The following is a 27,655-nucleotide window of genomic DNA, read 5'->3' as shown; positions in this document are numbered from 1 at the left end:
ATCTGAAAATACTTTTCAAAATAGAATTTATAAGATAAACTAGTAGCAAATTAATGCACAGAGCTTGATCTATAAATTTATTTGAATATAAACATATAAATACATATTTAAAATCAATTAATCTAAAACTTACATTTTTAGAGGAGAAATGAAATTCATGAGTGATAATACCTACAAAAAAAAGATAATATTGTTAGAAATAAATAACATAAAAAATACACATTTAAAATCTATAGATCTAAAACTTACATTTTTTAAAGGAGAAGATGAAAACCATGAATCATAATATCTAAAATGACAAGATAACATTGTGAGAAAGACTTGAGAAAATTTTAGAGAGAAAGAAGAGAAATGAGAGAGTTTTTGAAAGAATTGAGAGAATTTTAGGGAGAAGGAAGAGAGTTTTAGAGAGAAGGGAGAGACTTTTAAAAACTTGTGCAGCCACTTTAGAGAGAGATTGTATTAATTTTGTTTATATAGGGAGATAAAAATGTAACTAAGTTAAAATTTACGATGCTGTAGACTTTTTTTGAAGTCTAATAAAATTAAAATTTTGGAGTAGATTTTACTATAACATAGTAGACCTTTTTAGAAGTCTACTATAATAATTTCATTATTGTTGCTTATTCTTTATTATTTTAATAATTTTAATATATGATTTACTAAATTTATTTCTTTATTTTTTAATAGTTATAGTTTATGATTTCATTTTTTTATTTTTAAGGAACTTAACTTAGTTTAAATATAATGTTTTTTTGTAAAAAATTGAAAAATATAGACTAAAAAGACGTCTTCAAATAAATAGACTTTATTGTAGGTCTACGATACCCTAAACCACAAAATTCAAACCCTTAAATGTTTTGCTTGATAATCAAAACGTTTCAATTATACAAAATATAAACTACTAAACATTAATATGCAGATTTAAGTTAATAAAACAAAATCAAAACAAAATCTAAAATCTAACCCTATGAAATCAACCACTAAAAGACATAACATGTTAGAACCTTTTGTTTCTTAACTATGAACATTGTTTAACACATGATAACCAAATTAGTATATATTCTTCAAAATTGTTCAATTATATGAAATTTTAATTTATTTACTTCATATTATCCATTATATTGATGATTAGTTAAAAATATCACAATAATTATTTTTATACATTTTCAAAATTAAATTATTAGATCAAATTAGAGTGTAGACTCCAAAATAAGTCTATAAGGTAGACTTCGTATGAAGTCTATATATATGTAGACTTTATTACGTGTAGACTTCCGAAGGATAAAAACGTAAAATATATTTCTGTTTTTTTGTTTGGTCATAAGGGTTAAATAGTACTTTCACTATCCCTTTAGGTTGGCTTTGCGTTTGACTGAAAGTGGGGTACACTTTTAGGTTTGACTTGAATATTTAGATTGTTTTTAGCAAATGTCCCTAAATACAGTGATCATTCTAAATAAAATAAATAAATACTTATTTTTGAAAAAAAGAAACAAATACCCAGATATTGTTTTTTTACCAAACGATATATGGACTTACACAACAAAGTTAACACAATTATTAGACAATACATGTTTAATTTTGGAAACGAAAGTGTCTTTTTGACTCTTTCCAAAATAATCTGCACCTAGAAAACACCAATGATGTACCACAAATTCAACCAATATCATAAACCATCTTTCATGGGACTGAATCTTAGCCCCTCCATCACTCTTCTCCAAATCACCAGCCACTTCGATTGACCAAATTGTGTCAGTTGGCATAAAACTCATGAATATAAAATTCAAACATTAATAGTTATTGTCTCAGGAAACCAAACTCCAGTGAGGATTTCTTTATTCTTTCTCCCCACCTTAGCCCCACGTAAACCAGAGACATAAACTCTATATCTCTGTATGTTCAGATCCATGACAGTCCCAAAGAACATAACGTGCAAAAACCAAAAGACAGCCACAATACATTAACAGACCCAACATATGCCATTACCCTTCTGCACTGCAACAATAAAGAGATGAGCTGTACATTCCAAAAAACCATACACTGTGTAGCCTAGGTCGAGCCTACTATACCTTTGATTTTGTTTCTCTTGTTCTGCATCAGAAAGAAACAGATTAGAGAAACCTTTGTTTTGATGTGATCCCGGAAGCCATTACTTCTAATAGATTTTCTTCCCCCTTTAGAGATTCTTTCCCCACTTCAATCATGAGAGCGAATAACTAGAGCAATTTGAAAAGATCAATCGAATCTGTACACTCCTTTTTTAACCCGATTGCAACTCCCTTGAGAGTATTAAGTTTCAAAAAATTACCCACAAAAAACTCTTCCTTTGAAGTACTCCATCTCTTTAACATCGGAGATTCCATGAATCTTGACAAAACCTTCAGTAGTGATACCACAATCCATATCAATCCCACGGATCTTCCGAACCTCCTTTGTTTCTATATACTGGAGCTCGAAATCTCGAGTCACAACCATTCGAAAACCACAAAAAGTGAAGCCCTTTTTTCCATACCATCAGAATCGCACCCACCCATGAAGATCTCAACCAAAAACGAATATGGTTAATTAAAAGTAAAATTGGAAAATACAGAATTAAATAAAAACCATAGGTTTTAAATACTTCAGTGGCAGTGGCAGCTATCCCTATATATTAATTGAGGAACATTTGAAAAGATATAACCTCAATTTTGTATTAATTAAAATAGGTCCCAATGCATAGGTGTCACTCAATTAGATAGTCAATTACATTCAATTGAAAAATAAGTAGGTCCACATTCAATTTTTATATGTTGTTAGATACATAAGTTGGTCAAACTATATGATATAATGATATGATATGTTATTTTCTTTCCTTAAATCAAACCTACGGAATTACCATAAATGACTAATATATATATGACAATTAATGATTTTAATAATAAAGATTTGATAACAATTTATATCTCCTCCATCATTTGTTTGTTTAATTTTATATTATTAAAATAAATTAAACAATCAAATTAGCTATAAAAGTAAAATTTAGATTTTTTCGTATATGTTATATTTTGAATTTTTAAAAACGACAATAAATGACTAAAACTATTAAAATTATTATGTTAAAAATTAATGATCAATGGTTTAACAATTTTATTATAAGAAGATACACATGATTTTAAAACCATATGAGTAAAAAATATCATTTAATAATAAAATAAATAAATATATATATATAACACTATATACCATAGGATTACATAAATATTTTAATATTAAAAGTTTCAATGAATTTTCAAGAACATTTATAAATTATAAACTTATTAAAGATTCAGATTGAAAATTTTGTTATCGATGATTTAAATATTTTGTTATTAAAGCAACAAGATTGGCTGATCAATTTAGTTGTCCAGTTGAAATTTTTCAAAAGTATGTGAAAGACTAAAGTCAAAGTAAATATGGATTTAGAATAGTAGTTATATTTTACTAATCAAAATACCGAAAAAAACCGAACCGAATCGAAACCAACCCGATATCTGGATTGAACACCCCTAATCCAAATGAAGCCAAACTATTGTTTCATTCTCCAAAATATAATAAAAATAATAACTTAATTCCGCTCAAGGCGCGGGTCTTATCCTAGTCTATAAATATTGTTGAAACAGAAGGACACCTAAAAAGGGACCTTCTCTTTTAATAGTATTGATATCAATTCTCCTAGGTATGGATGAATCATGAATGATAAGTATTGGAATGTAGAACATAGAGTGGTGGGGCTTATTGATACACCAAGAAAAAGATACTCAATAGCATTCTTCTTGATGCCTTCACATGGTGTGGAAGTGAACCATTAGAAGAGTGAGTCCTGAAAACCTTATAACTTAGGGTCTTATTGGTTCAAATGCAACGGCTGCGATTGTGGATGCGGGTGGTTGCATTTTCAAGTGTTATTAAGCGTTTTGTATGACTGGCACAACGTTTGAAAATTGTTGTGTTTGCGGGATATTTGTGACTGGTTGATTATAAGATATTGCACCGGTTTAATAATAAATTACCAATATTAACATATTACTAGGTAATAACCTGCGATTTGCGCGGGATGTGATTATTAGTTTCGTTATTTTAATAAAAAGACATTAAATCTGTTTAATCTAGATATTGGTTCGGTTTTAAGTTTTTTTTTTGGCTTTTAATCTTCTAAAATATAACTATTATTTTAAATTAATATTCATTTTAGTTTATTTGGCTAAAATGTTTGATTTTTTGTTTTTTCCGGTAAAACCCAAAAATTAATATTATTTGTTTATTTTCATGTTATGAATTTTAGATAGTCGTCGTGTCGAACCAATAGTTTCATATTAGAGTTTCTAAATAGATAATAGTTTAAGAAAAAGAAAAGAAAATTTTTAAGACAAATCATTTCACTACAATTTGGTAGTGAAAGAAGCATTAAGAAAAAATATTTCAACTTTCAAAAAAATTAGATACTTCAGTTGTGCTGAATACTTAGTTACAAGGTGCTCACATCAAGGTGAACATGTATGTGTATGTAAAACGTATATAAAAATAGTTGACAAATATATAAAGATATAGTTAATTAATATTAAATAACATTTTTGTTCAAAATAATACATGAAAGATAAAATTAAAATTAATTTAAAATAAAAAAGGCAATGACATTAGTCATTTTTTCATATAAAGAAAATAAAATAGTATCTGTAAATAGGGTTGGGCACAAATCGAATATCTGGGTATTTGGAAGCATTCGTGTCAATTCGATCTTTGGCCACCAAGATATTCGGTGACTCAGATATCCAAAATGTTTTACAATTTTAAAGAATATCTGATTTGATCCGTAAATAAAATAAAAATTTTAAAAAAATTAAAATTTTAACATTATTTAAATTTTTAAATTCGAGTACCTAATATAATAAATTTAATTCATAAAAATATTGTAAAACTGATATAAAGTATAATATATAACGTATATATATATATATATATAATTCCTTACATATATGTATATATATGCATATAACATATCGAATTAGATATATGTTCCTAAAAATATTGGTATTTGTGATTTACTTCTTTTTGGGATATTGTATTTTTGTATTTGATTTGTTTCGTACAGTTACAGATATCCAGATTTTTTAGTTCAAATCAAAACAGATAACGAATCGAATCAAAATTTAAGAATATTTTTCCCAACTTTATCCATAAACAATAAAAATAATATATATATAGTTTGCCTTTTGATTCGTTATCTATTTTTATTTGAACCGAAAAATCCAGAGTTTTATTGGAACCATGTATGTGAATTTTATATTAAAAAAACGCAAAGTACATAGTGTGAACACATTTATGAATATAGTGTGAACGCGTTAGCATACTTATTATCAAATCATTGAGAGGCTGCCACATGTCTATTATAGTGTGAATGCATTTATTACAATGTTTATCTTTTAATATATAAGGGATAACATTATAAAAATATAAAAACATACTATTGTAATAAAATATAATAATTATCAATATAATATGACTAATAATAATATTATATTTGTTTATTTGATTTTTCAAATTAGTTGAAAGTTATAATTTTTTTGAAGATTTATATCAAACTTTTAAACGAATATGTATGTATATTAATTTTTAAAAATTCTAATGAATAGTTAGTTAGTTTAAAGTTTTTATAAAACAAATTATTATACTGTTTGTGAATTTAAATTAATATATAAAATATGTATATATTTTTATTTATAATACTTCCATTTTAAAATTTTAATTTTAAATTTTTAAATATTTTTGAAAAACAATTTATATTTATTTATCCACCCGCAACCGCTCGCAACCGCAAACGCTAGCTGGAACCATCTTTTGATTTTAAGAGGTTCAGAGCGGTTTGAATCGATTTGTAGCGGTTTATATGATTGTTTCGAAACGCTGTCAACCGCTATCAACCGCAAAAGCTGCGTTTGCGGATGGTAACGGATAAACCAGTCAGTTCCTTGATTAAGAGTATGTACTATGTGTCTACTTTTTATTACCAAAGCTATGATGCAAGCCCTTAATGTAATAATATGTGAGAGACTGAGTTTATGTCGGAAACAATATATGACTACGTGAAGATCCGTGCCTGGCACAGGGTGAGTTAAGATGACAATTATATTTGTTGATTATAAACATTAGTGTGATGCCAGTATTAATTCTGTAAAGCTTATTTGATGGAACTTACAATGGCTAAGCTACAAATAATTTGCATCGTTCATTGAAGTTTATTTGATGGACCATCGTTATGACTTAGCAACTAATAGGAAACGTCCATAAATTGGTACTCGAGTTTTAAAACAAATTTTATAAAAAACCATGAACTCCAAACAGTGTATATATTCCAGGACACACAACTTTTTTTTTGTAAGCCTAAATACGTAGTACAAACGTTTTCAAAATAATTACATTTACTATACATTTTATATAACATATTTTTCAGCATGTTCTTTATATAAATTATAGAACATAATATATTTTTTTATAGAACATGCTATATTAAATTAATGGCTGCCATAGAGTATAATGGTTTATGAAATCTTTCGTGTTGGAGGGAATGATGAATCCTTCAACCTTGTTTATATAGAATGTCGAAAGGAAACTAATAATAAATACGAAAATATATTACAAATCAATATTTTGGATGAATATAGGGAACCAATAATAACTACACATTAACCTATCTGCCTTATTTGTTCAATCACAACACTAAAATTGATGCCACTACGATATTCTGGCCAGAAACACAAAATATCACTGACTAATATGGTGTTTTGACTTGGTCAGAAAGCTTACAATAGATACCATTAAGTAACCGGATTTATTAGCAATTATTCCTTATGGCAATATATATATATTTTTTTGGCATATTCTGTATGGCAATATAGTTGGAGCAAATCGAGCTGATTTGCCTTTTTCAAAAGTTTTTTCCAAAGCCATTTGTCTTGGAAAATTTTATGTTGTTTTCATATAATCAATGAAAAAAAAAAATAAAAATCTAATTCCATAATTCAAAAGTATGTTGTCTGAGGTTATAAATATAAATTGTAAGGTAAGAAAATGTCATGAACAAAATGTTAGTTTGCTCAAGAACCTGTAAAATTCAGTTTAGACTTGTAGAATTAGTGGTAACATGCTTGGACAATGGAATGTTAGTTTTTATAACCATTGATATTTTGATTCGAAACAAAGGTGTTTGTTGTGGACCGTATATTTGTTCATGACAATAGGTTTTAAAACAACACGAACCATTGTTTTAAGTCTAATAGACATAGTCAAGCTTGGGTTTATTCCAGGACAATACGTGATAATAATTTTATAGGTTCATGTACCAAAATATCAGTTTGTCTCTAATAATGCCATACTTGTCATGAACAGAATGAACAGAAGGACAAAAAGGCACTTACAAAACATACTAATACGGTCGTGTTTATTTCGTATGCGAAGATGAAGAAGTCACGATTTTTTTCTGCCAACGATTTAAATTGTACATAAATTTGATTGATAAAACCGGTTAAAACAATTGACAATGTCGACCGGTTATTGTATTACGAACCAGGTAAAGTCGTATGACAAATATCTTTAATCTATTATTCAATATATGTCTTAATATATGTATAATAGGTACCAATGGCAATACTGGTAAATATTCTAGTAATTTAAGGACTATTAGATTAGTTGGTTGAGAAGAGTTGTGAGCTTGTCACATAGGCTATAATGGCAAAGTTGTTATTAATTTACCAAAGGAAGGTCATTTATTAAAAATGCTTCTTGATTAATAAGTAAGGGATATGTTCTTTAAAATCATGTCATAATTTTTTTTTTTGGCAAATATATAAGAGCATAATTAACCCGGGTTCTTAATTTGGAGTTCTTAACTCATGATTTGACACATTTTTTTTTTTTTTTTACATTTTTCGGCTAAGAACCGGTTCCTATATCTCTTATTTAAGAGAAATTTCTTAGTTTTTCTTAGTTAAAAACTAAGAAAAGGTAAGAAACAGTTGTTATCCGAAGTTAAGAACTTCATCTTAAGAACATGGGTTAATTATGCTGTAAGAGCAGCATTATTGGGATTTTAAAAGGGGGTTTCTTTCAAAAAAGCAATGTGTGGGCCCCACTAAACCATAAAAACCGATCTCCAAAGTCATGAAATAAGGACCGATTGTGGTGGGTTTATTGTACTGTTCATGGGCCCCACCGACACGTGGCGGTCCGCGATTGGTGCGTTTTTTAATTTTTTTTTTCTAATCAGACCAAAAAAAAAAAAAATTTAAGAAACCCTTAAATGTGTTTCAGAGATAATGGTGCTCTAAGACTTCGGATCGAGATCCAAGTATCCAATAAGATTTGACTTGCGTATATCACATCCAGAGCTGGCCCTGGGCTAAAGCCCATAAGTCATTGGCTTTAGGCGCCAAGAATATTTTGACATTAGAGCATCCGCATTGAGGGTTTATGGGGGGAGTTCACACAGAAATCAAGAAAAAAAATAATAAAATAATTCAATCCCATGAACCCCTCTCTCCTAAAACTTTCTGGGCTGAACCCCTCTCTTCTAAAGTTCATCACTATAGCGCGGACCCCACGTGTCGTGGCGGCCCACGATTGGTCTATTTTTTTTTTTTTTTTAAAAAAAATCAAAAAAAAAAAGAAAAAAAATTTAATAATAAAAAATTGAAAAAATGAACTCCAAGAGGGGGTTCATTGATTTGGGTGCTCGTAGGGGCGCCAATTTGGAAGAAATTCACTTTGGTCTTGTGCCCACTCAACTTATTCTATCGACTTACAGCTGACAAGTTCGGACGTATGCGGCCACCTTAGTAGTCTTTTCGTTTTTTTATTAAAGGACATCTTCTTTCCAGTTTTGTTCTGTTAACAAAAAATGCTATAACAAATAACTTGAACTATAAATTGTACATATATTTCCACGTTCCATTGCGATTGATTTTAGTAGTATAGCTGCATCTCGTATTAATTTTTTATTATTGCTTCTTACTTCTTTTTTTGTAGGTTTTTTAAATTAATTTTTGTAGTAACGTTTAAAATTCAAGCAAACAAATAAATTATTATAGGGTTCTAAGATTCTATAAGACTACCAAACCCAATAAAATTCTACAAAGTGAAGTTGAAGTTAAAGTGAATTTTATCATAAGTTATTTTTTATTTTATATATTTCATTTTTTATTTATAGGAAATACTATCAGAAAAATAGAATTGAAAATTACTCAATTGAAACTGCAAATAAATAAATAAAATCATATAAGATGACATAGCGATTATGTTTTTATTATTTTAAACAACTTTAAATTTTAGTAATATATGGTACTATTTTGATTACATGTTTAAATATCGTAATTTTTTAATTATAGTTAAGGGGCATACATTTTTTCCGCTTTAGGCGTCGAAAGAGTCCGGACCGGCACTATCACATCCTCCACCCTTCCAAGATACCGTCTAGATTCAGAACTATTTTCTTGTGAACTAATCCTCCTCTCCTTTTGTAATGGTTGTTTGCAAAAATAAAAAATGGTTAATTTTTTTTTCTAGAAGGGGCATCTATAGTCTATATTAAACGCTCATGAACTTTATGAATATCCTCCGTCTACATACATCTTTGGCTTATTTTGGTCCTCTTTCAACAACTGGCATGACTGTAATTCCTAATTAACCAAATGTGAAAAAGTTCATTGTTCACAGAAACGTGTCTACATTCATCATACCAATAAAAGCGTTTTGTTACACGTGACATCTTCCTATAAAACAAACCCAACCGCATGCACCACAAGAATCATCAGATATCTTCCAAAGCCTTAAAAGATAAACATAAGAATCACCGACAAAAAAACACCATGGGAGTACTCGACGAAGCTTTTATCCAAGCTCCAGAACACAGACCCAAAACTCATCTCACAAACTCCGGTGACTACATTCTCTCCAACGAGATCCCGACCATCGACCTCTCCTCTCTCCAAGACCCACACTGCGACAAGACAGCGCTAGCGGCAGAGATTGCAGAAGCATGCATGAGATGGGGCTTTTTCCAGGTGATCAACCATGGTTTGTCGTTGGACTTAATGCGTAGGGTGGAGAAGACGGTGGCCGATTTTTTCAGTCTAACGTTGGAGGAGAAGAGAAGAGTGAAAAGAGATGAAGTGAACCCTATGGGTTATCACGACGGAGAACATACAAAAAACGTTCGAGACTGGAAAGAGATTTTCGATTTCTTTTTGCAGGACTCGACGACGGTTCCGGCGACTACAGAGCCGGAAGATACCGAGCTCAGGAAGCTGACCAACCCGTGGCCTCAAAACCCTTCCGACTTCAGGTGATCCTCTAAACCACGCTTTAAAACAAGGCTTTAATTAAGGCCCATTGGGTCTAATTAGGATCCATTTATTATGAAGTTTAATTAATACTAATCATGTTTGGTAGAGAGGTGTGCCAAGAATATGCAAGAGAAGTTGAGAAGTTAGCTTTCAAGCTTTTGGAACTTATCTCCATTAGCTTGGGTCTACCCGGTGATCGGTTAACAGGTTACTTCAAGGACCAAACAAGCTTTTTGCGGTTTAACCATTACCCTCCTTGCCCGAACCCGGAGCTAGCATTAGGCGTTGGACGCCACGCAGACGCAGGAGTTATAACCGTCTTGGCACAAGATAGTGTGGGTGGGTTACAAGTGAGCCGTAGATCAGATGGACAATGGTTCTCTGTGAAACCCAACCCTGATGCTTTCATCATTAACATTGGCAACTGCATGCAGGTAAAAGACGTCAACTTCGAATGTTATATTGAAGGGCTGACCCTGACATTTTAGAGGACTTAAATCAATTTAATAAAAAAAATTTAACAATTTAGGGGTCTATGTGTATATATATTAACTCGAAATATTTTGGGGTCTAATGTAACTTGGTCATATAATATTTGTTGTGTGGACTAGGTATGGACAAATGACAAGTATTGGAGTGCAGAACATAGAGTGGTAGTGAATTCAAGCAAAGAGAGATTCTCAATGCCATTCTTCCTTTTCCCATCCCACGATACCAACATTGAGCCATTGAAGGAGCTTATAAGCGAAGACAACCCGCCTTGTTACAAAAAGTACAATTGGGGCAAGTTCTTTGCTGCAAGAAACAGAAGTGATTACAAGAAGCTCCAAACTGAGAGCATCCAGATTGATCGCTTCAAGGCCGCTTAAGTAATCTTACTATGTTTATTAGCACAACATTTCCTAATAATGTCAATGAACATGACTCATGTGTTTACTTCTATATCAATATGTAGTTGAAATATATAATAAATAAAGAAGCACTTAATTACCCAGGAATTTACAGAACATAGAGCACAAAGATACATTCTTAATACCATTGTTCTAAAGTAGCTCGAACACACACACGAATATAAAGAACTTGTTATTTATTGAATGCTTCAGAAAATATGCTCAAAACTAAAACACTCTTCTATCGTTATATCAGTACCACAAATTCGGTATGTATATTTCCTTTTCCTAATAATCATAGATAACTCCTAATACTACTATATATATGAAAGCTTGTCTTATCCTTATCCAACTTGATAAAGGATATCTTGAGCTTCAAGCTATCAAAGCTTACCCAACAATCTCCCTCTTGAGCTTTGAATCCTTCTTAGACAAGTCTTGAACTCCTATCAACTTTCTCATCTCAACGAACTTGATCCTTGCCAAAGTTTTTGTGAAGATGTCGGCTTTCTGTAACGTTCTCGGTACATGCTCGACGTCGACGAGCTCTCTCTCAATACATTCTCGAATGAAATGGTACCGTTTATGAATATGCTTGCTCTTGCCGTGAAAGACAGGGTTCTTGGTGAGCTCTATAGCCGACTTGCTATCAATCTTGATGAGAACTCTTTCTACTTTCCCGCCTGTGACCTCGCTCAGAAGGTCTTGGAGCCATATGGCCTGACGTGCTGCTTCAGTTGCGGCCATAAACTCTGCCTCGCATGATGAGAGTGCGACTGTGTTCTGTTTTTGTGAACACCAAGTGATCGGTGAAGTTCCAAAGTAAAACATGTGACCCGTGGTGCTTCTTCCATCGTCTTGGTCTATGTTGTGACTACTATCACTATAGCCAGTCAGCTTCTTTGTCCCTTCTCGTTTGTATTTTAAACCATACGCCAAAGTTCTTTGTAGATATCTCATGATTTGCTTCATGATGTCGCCATGTGACTTACGAGGCCTTTGCATGTAATGACTAGCTACACTGACCGAGAATGCAAGATCCGGTCGTGTATGAAGTAAATAGCGTAAACATCCCACGTTTCTTCTATACATTGTTGCTTCAATCTCTTCTTCTTCTTCAGCTTTCGAAACCTTAAGACCAAACTCCATTGGTATCTTGGTCGCATTACATGTTTCTAAGCCGACTTCTTGTAGAATTTTTCTGCTTCTTGTTTAAGCTCGATCTCATCATTACCTTGATGAACTTCTATCCCAAGATAATATGTGAGTTTCCCTAAGTCAGACATCTCAAACTTTGATGACATCCCTCTCTTAAACTCTTTTATAGCATTGATGCTGTTGCCGGTTATGAACAGATCGTCTACGTATATCGCAACGATAAGGATCACATCCTTTTCTTCTATGCGGTACACGGCATTCTCCTTTGAGCATCGACTGAACTTCATTCCTTTTAGTACTTGATCCAGCTTAGTATTCCAAGCTCGTGGAGCTTGTTTCAACCCATACAAGGCTTTTGATAACTTATAGACCTTCTTCTCTTTGCTTTTAGTCTCAAAACTCTCGGGCTGTTCGATGTATACGTCTTCCTTTAGCTCACCGTATAAGAAAGTCGTTTTGACGTCTAAGTGATGAATTTGCCAACCGTGTGATGCTGCTAGAGCACTTAGAAGCCGTATGGTTTCAAGTCTCGCAACCGGTGCAAAAACTTCATCGTAGTCGAGGCCTGATTCTTGTCCGTATCCTTTAGCTACAAGCCTTGCTTTAAATTTCTTGATAGTACCGTCAGCATTCCTTTTGATTTTGAAAATCCACTTGAGACCAATCACCTTTGCTCCAATCGGTCTATCAACAAGATATCATGTCTTGTTCTTGTTGATCGAGTCTATCTCTTCTCCACAAGCATCAGTCCAATTTGACCGCCCTTTTGCTTCTTGGTAGTTCCTTGGTTCGTCGTTTATGGATAGTAATAGCCTCTCGATGTCTAGTTCTGCTTGTAGAACATAGTCATCTAGGTACCGAGGTTTGTTGCTTTGTCGTGTTGATTGCCGTATTGGTTGTTGTATTGGTTGTTGAAGTTGAGCGTCTTGATCAAAGTTATCTTGTTGATTATGATCTTCGTCTTGTTGTTCATTGTGCTGATCATAGCCCTCTTGTTGTTGATCATCATCAGCGTTGATCACAACCGGTCCTTCTCCTGCATCAATGACTTCTCCCCACTTCATCTGGAACATGCCTGGATCGCGTGTAGTCCCAGTTTTTTTGTTCCAATTCCAACTCTTTTCCTCATCAAACACGACGTCACGGTTCACTACAATTCGTCGTGTATCTGGATTGTAGAGTCTATACGCCTTGGATCCTGGCTCTGTTCCGAGGTGAACCAAGACTAAAGATCTGTCGTCGAGCTTCTTGAGCATTGCACTGTCTATCTTTGCATATGCTAAGCAACCAAAAACCCTTATATGATTTAGGCTTGGTTTCTTCATCCGTAAGCTTTCATAAGGCGTCATGTTCTTAAGGGCTCTCGTCGGTACTCGGTTGATTATGTAGGTTGAATGTCGAACTGCTTCGCCCCATAGGTAGTTTGGTACCTTCATTGCCTTAAGAGTGCTTCGTGTCATCTCCATCAACGTCCTATTCCTTCTTTCCACCACACCGTTTTGCTGTGGTGTGTATGGTGCTGTTAGGTGTCTTTTGATGCCGTTGTTGTCGCAGAAATCATTAAACTCCGATGACGTGAACTCACCTCCTCGATCAGTTCTTAGAGTCATGATTCTTGTATCTAGATCTTTCTCCACTAATTCTTTAAAGGCCTTGAATCTATTGAATGCATTGCTCTTTTCTTTCATCAAGATTGACCACATATACCTTGAGAAATCGTCTATTATCACAAATATATATCTGTTGTTTGTAATGGTTGATGGTGCAATGGGGCCACACAGATCAGCATGTAGTAGTTCCAACGGTTTTGAAGCTCGGAATGTGGCTGATTTTGGGAAGGTTTGTCGGGTTTGCTTGCCCACCAAGCAAGACTCGCAGAGTCTTTTCTCGTCTCCTATCTTAGGTAAACCTTGCACCATCTCTTGTTGGGACATCATCTTCATAGTCTTAAAACTCACATGTCCTAACCTTGCATGCCACTTCCACGTTTCATCTTCTAGCTTTATATTTAGACACATAGGCTTGCCGATCTTAAGCTTTATCTTGTATAATCTGTTTGGTGATCTGAATACTCTAACCAACAATCTCCCGCTTGGATCGTGTACTGTTAGGTAGTCAAGCTTCATCCTTACATCACATCCCACTTCTGTAGCTTGTCCTAAACTTAGGATGTTGCTCTTGAGATCAGGAATGTAGTATATGTTTGTAACTAGCTTTTGTTCTCCGGTTTTTCCTTGAAATATGATTGATCCTTTGCCTTCTATGTTGACATACGAATCATCTCCAAACTTCACTTTGCTTTTGATGTTACGATTGAGTTAAAAAAAATATGACACATTCCCTGTCATATGATTGCTGGCTCCATTGTCTAAGTACCAAACATCTTCTTCTCCTTGCTTGATTTCGTATTTCTTTGGTACCAAGTTTTCTTCGTTCAAGAATACAATCTCGTGCATGTAGAGGGCTGGATCGGCTTCGTCTGTCTCCACCTTGTTTGATTCATGTATCTTTTGAAGTCTCTCAGGACACACTGATGCAAAGTGGCCATTCTTATCACATCGGAAGCAAACAATCCTTGATCTGTCCTTCTTCTCCTTTTCTTGACTTTGAGATTGATTGTTTGTTGTGTCTTGTGAATTTCATCTGCCCCTTCCTCGTCCTCTGTATCCTCTTCCTCCTCGACCACGGCCTCTCCCTCGAGCTCCATTGTTTTGTTGATATGAATCCGAGTATAAGAGCTTTCCTTGTGTATCTTGATCGTCATCAAGAATTCTCTCTTCGTAAGCTTTTAATCTTCCGATTGTATCTTCAAACGGAGTTGTATTTAAATCCAAGACTTGCTCGAGAGATGCTGTGATCTGTATGTACTTGCTCCTTGGTAGACTATTTAAAAACTTTTTTACTAGAATGTTTTCTTCAATGATCTTTCCAAGTGCCGCTGATTTAGACCCCATCTCTGACAACTTCCCCGAGAAGCTATCTATAGTGTCTGAGTCTTTCATCTTGATCCTGTCGAACTCGGTCATGAGGGTTTGCAAACGCGCTTCTTTGACACGATCAGCTCCTACGTTGCGTGCTTTGACCGCATCCCATATCCCTTTGGAAGTCTCTTGCTCGCCGACTTGCAGTATCATAGACTCCGGGATTGCTTGGAACAATAAACCAATTGCGATATTGTTCTTGTCTGGATCCTTTATACCAGGTTCGATGGTTTCCCAAACCTTATAGATCTTCAGTAAGACTTTCATCCTCATTCTCCATACCGTGTAGTTTGTTGCGTTCAGTATAGGACATTGGATTGTTGGTGGTGTGAATTCCTTAGTGCGTACGATTGTGTTGTCGTCTCCCATGATCGTAACCTAACGCTCTGATACCAAATAAAGTAGCTCGAACACACACACGAATATAAAGAACTTGTTCTTTATTGAATGCTTTAGAAAATATGCTCAAAACTAAAACACTACTCTATCGTTATATCAATACCACAAACTCGGTATGTATATATATATTAGAGTAGATTTCCTTTTCCTAATAGTTATAGATAACTCCTAATACTACTAAATATATATGAAAGCTTGTTTTATCCTTATCCAACTTGATAAAGGATATCTTGAACTTTAAGCTATCAAAGCTTACCCAACATGTTCTTCCTCCCATCACAAGAAGGGAAGGTTAAACCATTCGATACGTACAAGACCCGCCTTGCTAGAAAGACTACATAATTAGGGATGACGGAAGTTATGTGTCAAACAACGTAAAATGATTTAAGAATCTCCAGCCGAATCTATACATAATGCAGCCTGGATTTATACATGGCATCACTAGATTTATACATGATAAACCTAAATTTATAGGTATTATAATTGGACTTCTTAATGAACATTGTAATTGATGCCATGTATAAACAGAAAAAATAATAGTAGTTAGTACGCATTATCGAAGAATATGGCCTTTTTATTCTAATACATTTGTATAAAAAGGCCATTAGACCTTTTAAAAATCTATAGCTTATCATTATAATGTTTTTACAGTACTATAATCAAAAATCAAAACCTTCATCGTCATATCCATCATTAAAAATCAAGAAAACAAAGATAGAGTCAACACACTACTATTATTTTTTCTGTTTTTATAACCATTATTCCATTTTTTTTGTTGCTAAGATCGTAATATCAGTGCAAAAATGAAGGTTTAGTCACATTTTGATGGAACCACAATCTGTTTTTCAGCTATTCTGAAAGTTTAAAAGTGCAAAAAAGTTTTAAAAAACCCCTAAACCACAAAGAAATTATGATCAAATCTTAACCAAACAATGGAGGCCTTGAACATAATACCAAACTAGAACAAAAGACTAACAATTGATCTCTCCCACCAAGCACTTTTCGAAGACTTGAGCAACCAGAGACAACAAGAGTAAAGCCATAAGAAAAGTAGAGTCAGGTCTCACCGAAGTGGCTCCAAGCAGTCATGACGGCTGGCTCTCAACCCTGAGCTCCGTTGGAGGAGGACGCTGACCAACAAAACTCGAGCTTGCTCGGCACTTGCTATCATGGAGACCCGATTTCAACGCCATACGAAGATGAAGCATTGGTTTCGGTCAAGCACAGACGGTCGAAATGGCCCCCTATCCGGCTACGCGACACAATGGGAACAGCGTTGGCCTTAGGAAACACAAAAACAAGGACCGAAGCTTAGAAGGAAGGAATTGAAAAACGGAAGAAGTGAATACTCCTTGAAAGCAAGGGCTCAGGGTAGAAGAGGCTCCGCCTTGAAGTAGTTGACGCCGTTGCTTGGAATGTCTTCAAGACCCAATTGAACAATATCGGACGCAGGAAGAAATTGCCAAACTATAAAGCCTAGACCACCATGGTTGCTGCTTTTCGATCTAAACCATTATTCCTCTTTCGACCTGTTTGCGTCATTTGCCTAATTATTAACATCATGCTGTTTTTAGATGAGATTTTTTCAGAATAAAATTTATTCGCAAATGGGGGTTTAATAGAATATCAAAATGTTGTTCATAAAGTAATAATATTTTTTTGGGTCGAAAAAAGTAATAATATAATCTGATTATTAGTTTTTTTTTATCTGATTATTAGTTAAAGGGGAAAACAATATTTTCGATACAAAAAGAATTAATATTTAATTGAAAGGAAAAAAAGAAACAAATATTAGTATTTTTTTCATTCTAAAAAAAAGCAAATATTATACTAACAAAAAAAAAAATCAGAGCAAAAAGATGGTCGAAAAAGGGTGGGGGCACACGAGTGAACAACTGATTCGACTCACCGAGTCAAAGGAGAAAACACACTGACTCAACTCGCTCGAGCTAGACAAATCACAAGTTGCTTTTTTTTAAATAGCATTTTTATTTTACAATTATTTTTCTTTTGGTTTGGTTGGGTCACCCAGGCCAAGTGTAAAAGAAAAGAGTGTTGTTGTAAACACCCCCTTTGACCATAATCAAAAGCCTTTATACAAAACTCCTTCAGATCTGAAAGGCCTCCTCTGTCTCTGTTGCGTATTCTCCGGCGTCGTTTCATGATCTGACTTTGGTCTCTCACTTGGTCACTGTTTGCTCTGAACATGCCACGCCCTTTCTTCCACAAGTTGATTTTCTCCTCCACTATCCAAGAAAAGCGTCTGGTAACTCTCCCTTCTCTTCCTCCTCTGTATTCTTGCAGGAATATGCGTTTTTTTATTCTTCATATTGTCACCCTTCTTAGACTTCTGGAGTTGAATTGTGTTGATTTTCTGTAGATATGTCAGGTCAAAGGTTGTATTTTGATTAACAGCAAAAAAAAACTGAGTGTAGTTTTTGGGAATGTGTTTCAAGAGTGAGTTGACTTCTGATGATGATAAGATTGTACGGTTCTGTCAGAAAAAGTTGAGATCTGTTTGTGGTTTCTCTGTTTTGTTTACTTTCTATTTTGAACTCATGAGGTCTAAGCTTTTAAGATTCCTTAATCCTTATTGATTATTGTGACTTGTGACTTGTGAGTGAAACTCTGAAACTTAAGTAGTAATTGTCTCCTTTAAGATAAAAAAATGTTTTTGTGTAGAAAAAAAATGTACATTTTATGCTTTTGTTATCTACTTTATATTCACAATAGATGATACAGTGATTAGCTATCACTTGTGCAGATTCACACATGAAAAATTGTGGATTATTATGAAAAACTCAGATACTATGTGGTTCTCCAGTTTATCATATAAGTTTGTGGAATAAATTTTATAATTAATATAGGCTTCTATGTTCACCTAAAGGTTACAAGCATGTCTCATTTATTTGATACAATCATAGGAGTCACATAAGTAATCTGCACAAAAATAAAATGAACATTGTTGCAGGTTACTAATAGACTGTTATAGTTGTTGATGCCTTGGAAACTGAAACAGGAAAGTTTGGAATGTATCTTGTGGATCTTTATATAATCTTTGTTTTTCATTTTGGTATGGTTTGTGCAGAGAGTTCCAGATAAGTTTGTGAGGAGATTCAAAGACGAGCTATCGGTTGCAGTTGCACTCACAGTACCTGATGGTCACGTTTGGCGTGTAGGACTTAGAAAAGCTGACAACAACAACAAGATCTGGTTTCAAGATGGTTGGCAAGAGTTCGTTGACCGTTACTCCATCCGCATTGGTTACCTTTTGGTCTTCAGATACGAAGGCAACTCTGCCTTTAGCGTCTACATTTACAACTTACCACACTCCGAGATTAACTACCACTCCACTGGTCTAATGGACTCTGCATCACAAAACAACCACTTCAAACGCCCCCGTTTGTTTGAAGACCTTGAAGATGAAGATGCTGAGACTCTGCACACAACCACTCCAGCCATCCAGAGCTTCTTCACTGGACCTGTTAAACCTGAAGAGGCAACACCAACACAAACCTCAAAAGTTCCTAAAAAGAGAGGGAGGAAGAAGAAGAATGCTGATCATCCTGGTAAAGCATTTTTCCTCTTGTTTTAGATTCTTCAGACTCTTGTTTAGTAGTGATCCTTTTTGATGTTGGTCCATTCTAGAGGAAGTAAACTCATCTGCACCGAGAGATGATGACCCTGAGAGCCGTTCAAAGTTCTACGAGAGTGCTTCTGCGAGAAAGAGAACAGTGAATGCTGAAGAGAGAGAGAGAGCCATCAATGCAGCCAAAACGTTTGAGCCGACAAACCCTTTCTTCAGAGTTGTTCTGAGACCGTCTTATCTATACAGAGGTTGCATCATGGTAATAATAAGAAGAGAAACCTTTAATTTTGTGTATCTGTACAATGGTGTCTCTAAAGAAGGTTTCTATTATTTATTTTTTTGTGTATTTAAACAGTATTTGCCTTCTGGTTTTGCTGAGAAGTACTTAAGTGGGATCTCGGGATTCATCAAGGTCCAGCTAGGGGAGAAACAGTGGCCTGTGAGATGCCTTTACAAAGCAGGGAGAGCTAAGTTCAGTCAAGGTTGGTATGAGTTCACTGTGGAGAATAACTTAGGAGAAGGTGATGTCTGCGCGTTTGAGCTGCTGAGAACCAGAGATTTCGTTTTGAAAGTGACGGCCTTTCGAGTCAACGAATATGTCTGAGACAGAGATACTATGGTGTGACTGGTGGATCAGTAGTGAGGAATCTGAAGGTGCAAACTTCGTGTAGGGTGTGTTGATTTTAATTCTGTCTATGTGTCATTGCGTTGGTCTCTTTTTTTTGTTGGTGTGGATAAGTTAAACCTCCTCGGAGTGAAACTGAAACTGTTTGAAGTAGAAGTTAGGATTAAGAAGTTTGTAAATACCTAATCTCCATCGAGTTTGGTGTTGAATCTTGCGCCCCAAGAAAGATGATATGATGAAGATGGGTTTGTTGTTTTTTTTTTTGTTGATTCTTTAAATCTTTTTCACTATCTCTTTGCTTTTGTATGAGCTTCGATTCTTTTATTGGTACTGGACTAGTAGGGCATGTACTCAAAACCCTACACTATCATGTTGTTGAGAAGTCTATGCAAATCTATAGAGAGACTGTAATGGGTGAAGAGATGGTTAAGGGGTAGAGGTAGAGAAGCTGAGGAATGAGATGAAAGAAAGAAGAATCAACACAAGACCCTGGTTACAGTTTTTTGTTTAGAATTATCTTGTTACACGTCAGAATCAAAGAACTGATTATTGTGCAATTCAAGTTTTTGGTTTAGTCAAGTGCAGTTTATATACTCTTCTCAAACTCGTCGTCTCTTCTTTAAGGTTGTACTCTGTAAACATATTTCGTCTGTAACGTCGAGTACCCTCATCGTCGCTTACACTGGAATAAACTTTTCATCCAGTGGATACTCGATCTCACACGCCGAAACATTGAATATCATTACACGGAAACTCGAGTTTCCTTTGTATTCAAAGAAGAGAAATTGGCCTTCACTAATGGAATGAGCCTCTGCAAACTCACTCCAACCTTCCTCGAACCAAATCTCTTCACTGATATATTGAACGCATGCGCTTGAATCCCATAGGAGTCTCCAATGTAACAACCTCGGAGAGTGTAGACCCTTGTAGCTTCACAAATCTTGTTAGTATCCTCTGTTCATAAAAGACGTAGCAAAATGTCAGATATTGGATTCTCTCCCTGTCGTAAGAACATTTTATCAGTTTTTTTATTTTTTTACATTTTATCAGTTTTATTACCCCTTCTAGATCTCTAATCCAAGATAGTACCAAATACCAATACAAAGGCAAAAGATATGGGCTGGCTGTTACAAAAACATATGTGCTGGGTTTTATTTCTCAAAGCCCAAAAGATTGTTTAATTTGTTTTTGAAAAATAAATCCAACCTGCCGGAATCGAGCCAGCGACCTAAAGATTATTTTTAACAACTACAGTCTTCCGCTCTACCAACTGAACTAAGGTCGGACACATGAAGTTGCTTCTAAGTAATAAATATGATAACAAATATCGATTAAAATAGAGCACTCGTTATCCTACTTTTGAAGTTCGAAGGCAAAGTCAAACCATATCTAAAGTGGACAATTTAATTGGGATAATCCGATAATTTTGTTTAATAATTACAATATGCAGAGAAATGAAGAGTCGTATGGACAGGAAATTACACTAATGTCTAGTTTTTTCCTCTAACAAAATACACTATTGCATGATCCAAAGATATACTCCCTCCGTTTCACTTTATTTGTCGTTTTAGACTTATGCACACGGATTAAGAAAACGTTTAATTTTGTACATTTTCAAAATAAAAACATCATTACTCATACACCTAACCATATTTCAACAAATGAAAAAAATAAACAGAAGATCTTATTAGTAAATGTTGCATTGAAATCATAAAATGACATTTATTTTGAAACGAAAAGTTTCCTCCAGAACGACATTTAAATTGAAACGGAAATTTTAAGCAAGTGAATAATCTCGACAGTTTCAGCGGATTATCCGGTGCCTAATATCTATCTACCGACAATGGGAAACCTTTTTCAATACTCGTTAATTTAGCATTATTTTAACGGATATACTAGTCCTAGTTGGAGCTAGGAGCCTAGATGCTGAGTGCGTGCGTGAGTGTAAGCATCATTTTAAAATCTATTATATTTTATATGATCAACGGACCATATAGATTCCTAAGGTCTCAAAGAATATTATGAATTATGAAAATGAAAAGGGAGATGATGATTAACCTAATAAGACACCACATCACAATTTTAAAATTAAAACAGTCAAGATTATGGGCTTAATCATTCTTAATAAAGAAAGTCAAACGAACAAGAACCAAGTGGGGCTTTGGTTAACTATGTCGGTGAAGAATAATTAACCTCACGGTGTTTGTTTGTTAGTTGTGACCTTCATTTTTGTAAAGAAAATCACAGACTAGCTATTATCCTAAAGTTTTAGAACAAACTCTTATTAATAGATAATTTGTAAATATCAGAAAGTTCACTGATATTACATGTTAGTCAATATATATGATTAATTTAAAAAAATTCTACAAACCGGAATCTATATCTGCTAAAGGTTAAAATTGAGGTATACTTTTTTTGACCTGAGGTATATATATTTTTGAAAAAAAAAGTATACCTCAATTTTAACCTGAGGTATATTTTTTTTTTCAATTGAGGTATACTTGTTAACCGAATTATCAATATTATACAATTTAAGAATTTTTTGAAATGACTGATAACATTGGTAGAATAAGATTTATTAGCTTTTCATGCTATTTGGAAAATTATTAGAAATAAAAGGGTGTGTACTTATGTCAATGTGCTAAGTGCATAAATATAGCTTATGCGTGTACATAGCTTTGTATCAAACTTAAATCCGACGAAAGAGCGACTTTTTACACTCATTAAGACAGCAATAAAATATTACATCTAATTCTCCAGTGACCTTCTTTTGAACAAATTGAACTAACAAATCACCTACCATAGTACATACGTATTTTAAAATCTTCAGCTCAGATTTAAATAATCTACATAAATCAGTTTAAAATAACAAAAAAAAAATACGAGTCGTGCAATGTATGTGTGGTAGTTAATTTTGGTTTTCGTTTTTGATGTGTCCAAGAATTTTCTTGGCCTTTCCAAATGCAACGAGTTTAGGCTTGGCATTTGATTAACTATAAGTGTATATACAGGTAATGTATGGTCATTCATTAGCTTGGTGAATGTCGTGGAATGTTGTCCATGTAATCTAGTCCATCACATAAATTTTAGTTGTGGAATGTTGAGAATCTAGTTGTTAGATGAGAACGGACAAGAGCTTGATTCACTGGCATACCTACAAATTAACTGAATACTGGTAAAGTGAGAAAGTGTAATATTCCCACTACAATACATGTTAAAGATCAGTTTAGGTTTGGCTGGTTTTTTCGTTTGTTCTTCTTCCACTAGAATCTTTGAAAACTTAACAGTTTATGGAAGACCTGGAGTGAAAATTTATCCCTTGACGAAGAAGTAAAAGGGCAGAAATAGGGACAGACAAAGCAGCATAGGCAGGAAGAACAGAAGCAGTAGAGGGGAAGTAGGGCTTTAGCAAAACTAGACCTCTGGATTAGCAGGGCCTGTGACCCTTGCATGTTTTCTGGCCGAGCTCTCAAATTCTAGCTGGGAGTGAAATAACAGGATAGCTATTTTTTAAAGTGATAACTCCCGGAAAGGTAATAATAGTCACCTACCATAGATTTTGTTACACTCATCTATGAAGAAATTGCATACTATAATCATAATATAAATATATATTACCTCGTTGTTATGTTTTAGTTGAGAAAAACTGAATGTTGCTTGTTTGTAAATTCATGAAGACACCAATAAAATATTCTCTCATTCAACAGCTTATTCAGTAAAGAGAACGGACAGAGTAACAGGCGTTCAACATATGTCGTAAATTTGATTTTCTCGACAAAAAAAACAGGTGTTCAACAAAAAAAACGAATCAACTAAAAATTACAATTTTATCTTTCAGAATATCAATTTTGAAATTACCAACACTGCATTTTGAACTTTCATATAAAATATAAACAAAATGATTTAATACAATGAAATAATTTTCCTTTTTCTGAACATAGCCGAACCTTTTCCCCTTTTTGTTTCTTTTAAACGTAAATCAAATTATGTCAGTTACAATTTACAAAGAACACTGAATAAAATAGATGTACTTTCTGAACCTTTGAGATACTTTGACGAGGTGGCCGTCTTTTTGCCGGCCATAAAACTTGTCTTGACCACAAAGGCAAATAATCACATGTTCCGCGGAACAACATTCCCTTTTTCCGTAGTCACATCCCACGCACTATGACGGCGCGTAATATCACCTCCTCCTCGAAGCATCTAACCAATCACCGGAGACGCCGTCTCCTTCACGCGCCACACCTTCACCGATTTATCCAAGCTTCCACTATACACTATCCATCTTCCATCACCTTCTTCCTCTGTCTCTTCCACCGCCGTCAGACACTTAACAGGTCCCACGTGGTCCATCAACACCGAGAGATACGAATGTGTCCCTTCACCGTTCCTCCTCCACACACAAATATTATTATCCGCTCCACCGCTCAGCACCAGACTCCCGGCGGCGGCGAGACATAGCACCGCGGTGCGATGGCCGCGGAGAGTCCCGCCGTGGGAAAGATACTTCTGTCCTTCCCAGAAATTAACGGAGCCGTCAGAAGAACCACAGTAAACAATAGACGCCGTTAAATTAACGGCCAACGCCGTCACAGCGTTCTCTTGCTTCATCAGCACGTTAACTAGAAAATGCTTCGTCCCTTTCCCTTGAAGCTCACGTTTCCACACTTTCAAAGCTCCGTCGGCGGATCCGGTGAATAGCAAACCGTCGAACCCGGCGGCCACGGTGTTGATCGCGTCGTCTTGAGCCTGAATCGATTCTAGACATTTAGAGTCGGAGAGTCTCCAGACTTTGAGAGTCTTGTCCCACGAACCGGAATAGAGTAAACCGAGTTCTTCGTTTAAACTTAGACACGAAACGGCGTCGTAGTGACGTATCTTCAGAACGTTTCTCCGGCGACGTACCTCGACGTAGTTCTTTGGATTCACCGACTTAGTCAAAAACTCTTTCAAAGACGGTAAGCTTCCGATTCGGGTGTATCCTTTCTTTGACCCTCTCCAAACTCGGATTTTACCGTCTTGATGACCGGTGAAAATCCGGTTATCTCCGGTTATCACTATCGTTTTAACCAAACCACTGGTTGATTTAAAACCGGTGAAATCTTTGAGGTCTTTCCAGACCCGAATGTTCTTCGAATCGGATCCTGTGAATAGAAGGTTTCCGGAAGCAGCCAACGAGTAGACGTGACCTTCTTGTCTCAAGATCGTACCGATTAGTCCGTTGCCGGAAACATCATCTATGTTTTTTGTCTGGTAGATCCACGGAGACTTGTAGTAGGGAGAGTAAGTCTGGTTCCACGGAGACGGAGACATAGTAGGAGTCGTTGTTGTGTCGGTGTGGTACGGTGAGTAAGTCTGGTTCCATGGTGATAAAACTTGGTTGGGAGAGGAGTCACCGCTCGTGGTTGAAGCATTGCTTTGACGTTGTTGGTAACTATTTACATCCTTGTTGTTGTTGTTGCTACTACTAGGATGGCCACCATGGTTGTGCTCTTCTCTGCCGGCGTCGGGATCGGAGTTTAAGAAGTCGGCGAAAGTGAGTCTCCGGTGATGACTTCCGCTGGTTTCATTAGCTTTTACCATATTAAGAGAGAAGATTTGGTGAGATTTATTGAATTAAAGAGTAAAGACGACGATGTGTTGGATTATATATAGAGAAGATGAAGGAGTTAAAGTTGGTGAACGGATGACCGTGGGATACTGACACGTGGCTTTAAGACTGGAGACGTGACCGTCACATACAGACCGGGAACGCCAGTTTTCACAATATGAGACCGTATTGAGAAATGAATATAAGACTAATTAATTAACTTTTTATATTGATTATTTTTTGTTAAAAATCAACACTTTGTATGGATTTAATGAAAATATTTTTTTTTGTTGATTGAATATTAATGGACAGTTTCCAAAAAAATTGAACACATTAGACTATTTCCAATATGTTTTGATATTTTTTCATTTAAAATCAGATTTTTTTAAAACAGAAATAAATCTGCTCTAGTGTTTCTATATTATATATATATATGTGTGTGTGTGTGTGTGAATATAGTTGAAAATATATAGTTGAAAATATTCCTTATATAAAATAATAAATAACATTTATCTATTATAGAAAAATATATTGGAGTAAAATTTGTTTGTATTATTAGTTTTTTTTTATTTTGAATGAAAATATAGATCTTAATTTTAAATACTCTAAATATATATATATATGAACGTTCTTTTTAATATAGAAAAAATAACACTATCTTATCTATGATAAGAATAGATTTCTTCTATAATATAGCATTTAGATCCAAAATAGCATATGAATTGAAAATGTTCTTACATTATGTATAAACTGGTTGAGTGGTAATGTTAATATTACAATTTTGTCTAGTTTTAATTTGTATCTTCTCTATTAAAGAGAAGTACAATTTTGTTTAAATTTTACTTTTAATTATAACAAAATTTGTTGAGAAAATATTTAACAAAATGTTACTAAAATTTTTAAATATTGTTTTGAATTAATGCATTGATTAATTTAGTGTTTAATAATTTAATGTTAAGTAAATTTTATAATAAATATAAATAGTAAATTATATGCTAATTTTTTAATAAATTTTATAATTATAGTTTACATTATATTAAAGTTATATATTTATAAAATAAAAAGTCATCCGCCGTGCGGATCAAAAAGTCTAGTTATAAAGTAAAGTAATGTACAGTTAGTTATAAGTGATATGAATACTAATCAACATACATATTATACATTTCACATTTTATTATCTGATATCAGATGCGAGACCTCGATCGTTTGAAACTTAGTTACATCGATTTCTATTTAACCTTTAAAATTCATAGATGGTGAAGTCAACGCAAACTGAGGTGTACGAATATCTTGTTATCATTTTTAATAATCGGAGGCTTTCAGATCATGCCAATACTCATAGTCGCGATGGATACTATACATCACCATTTACAATATAAGCCAAGCATAAACGATATTGCATGTAATAGTACTCGAACCCTAATCTCTCCACTCTAATATGAACCCTTAAGGCTTTAAGCTACTAGAAAACCATTTACTATCATGAAATAATAAAATTTGTATTAAAGAAAAATCTCTAGCTCATCATTAACAACAACAGAAAAACCTATGAAGCTAAACGTAATACATGTTATATGTTGGTTGAGCAATGTGAAAATGATTGTACATGAGATGCGTCCGTACAGAGATTACAGGTTTTTCCAAGAAGCTGGTTGGATAATTCATAGTAATAGAAACTAAGAAGATAACGCGTGTGTGGCTGTGTTAGCGGCTGATCATCTTCTCACATTGCGTATAACATTGTAACTCTCCTAGCGGTATTGATTTTTATTAAATGGTTTATAGTATGTTTTAATTCAATTTGGACATGTGAAAAAAAAGGATTTCTTCCAGATGTTTGACTTTTCTTATTTTCCATGAAGGAAAGAAGTTTAATTCTCATGTTTTCTTTGTCAAGATTTGTCTACTCGTTTACGAACTAACTAGCAAGTTGCAAACGGCACAAAAGAAAACACCAAATAAAAAACAAGCCCAAACAGTCTTTTTTTTTTTGTGTGCACAAATCTTCCATTAATTTAAAGCTCGATACCAGAAAGGTAGAGTTCAATAATACAAGCAAAGTTAAACA

At 34.3% G+C, this 27,655-nt stretch overlaps 3 protein-coding genes and 1 non-coding gene across 4 annotated transcripts; 2 read left to right on the top strand and 2 right to left on the bottom strand.

The window, feature by feature from the left end:
• Positions 1–9,806: 9,806 nt before the first annotated feature.
• On the top strand, positions 9,807–11,352 carry LOC106328819 (hyoscyamine 6-dioxygenase-like). Its single transcript, XM_013767341.1, has 3 exons — positions 9,807–10,354; positions 10,462–10,789; positions 10,967–11,352. The coding sequence occupies exons 1-3, from the start codon at positions 9,879–9,881 to the stop codon at positions 11,222–11,224; spliced, it is 1,062 nt and encodes a 353-aa protein (XP_013622795.1). The 5' UTR covers positions 9,807–9,878; the 3' UTR covers positions 11,225–11,352.
• Positions 11,353–17,789: 6,437 nt separating this feature from the next.
• LOC106328662 (B3 domain-containing transcription factor VRN1-like) lies at positions 17,790–20,260 on the top strand. The gene is made up of 4 exons (XM_013767148.1): positions 17,790–18,049; positions 18,872–19,352; positions 19,432–19,631; positions 19,728–20,260. The coding sequence occupies exons 1-4, from the start codon at positions 17,990–17,992 to the stop codon at positions 19,974–19,976; spliced, it is 990 nt and encodes a 329-aa protein (XP_013622602.1). The 5' UTR covers positions 17,790–17,989; the 3' UTR covers positions 19,977–20,260.
• Positions 20,261–21,197: 937 nt separating this feature from the next.
• On the bottom strand, positions 21,198–21,282 carry TRNAY-GUA. The gene is given in 2 exon segments: positions 21,198–21,233; positions 21,246–21,282. It is a non-coding gene; the product is annotated as a tRNA-Tyr (tRNA).
• Positions 21,283–23,924: 2,642 nt separating this feature from the next.
• LOC106331397 (myosin heavy chain kinase C-like) lies at positions 23,925–25,669 on the bottom strand. Its single transcript, XM_013769742.1, has one exon. The coding sequence runs from the start codon at positions 25,578–25,580 to the stop codon at positions 24,201–24,203; it is 1,380 nt and encodes a 459-aa protein (XP_013625196.1). The 5' UTR covers positions 25,581–25,669; the 3' UTR covers positions 23,925–24,200.
• Positions 25,670–27,655: the final 1,986 nt, after the last annotated feature.

This window comes from Brassica oleracea, chromosome C3 (genome assembly GCF_000695525.1).
Source record: "Brassica oleracea var. oleracea cultivar TO1000 chromosome C3, BOL, whole genome shotgun sequence".
Classification (NCBI taxonomy): Eukaryota; Viridiplantae; Streptophyta; class Magnoliopsida; order Brassicales; family Brassicaceae; genus Brassica; species Brassica oleracea.
This window is presented reverse-complemented; position numbering and strand designations above follow the sequence as displayed.

Excerpts from the sequence above, each read along its gene's own strand:
- LOC106328819 (XM_013767341.1), top strand. The coding sequence starts at position 9,879 with ATGGGAGTACTCGACGAAGCTTTTATCCAAGCTCCAGAACACAGACCC. Across the intron at positions 10,355-10,461 it reads CAAAACCCTTCCGACTTCAG|AGAGGTGTGCCAAGAATATG; the intron begins GTGATCCTCTAA and ends CATGTTTGGTAG. Across the intron at positions 10,790-10,966 it reads ACATTGGCAACTGCATGCAG|GTATGGACAAATGACAAGTA; the intron begins GTAAAAGACGTC and ends TGTGTGGACTAG.
- LOC106328662 (XM_013767148.1), top strand. The coding sequence starts at position 17,990 with ATGCCACGCCCTTTCTTCCACAAGTTGATTTTCTCCTCCACTATCCAA. Across the intron at positions 19,353-19,431 it reads GAAGAATGCTGATCATCCTG|AGGAAGTAAACTCATCTGCA; the intron begins GTAAAGCATTTT and ends GGTCCATTCTAG. Across the intron at positions 19,632-19,727 it reads TATACAGAGGTTGCATCATG|TATTTGCCTTCTGGTTTTGC; the intron begins GTAATAATAAGA and ends GTATTTAAACAG.
- LOC106331397 (XM_013769742.1), bottom strand. The coding sequence starts at position 25,580 with ATGGTAAAAGCTAATGAAACCAGCGGAAGTCATCACCGGAGACTCACT.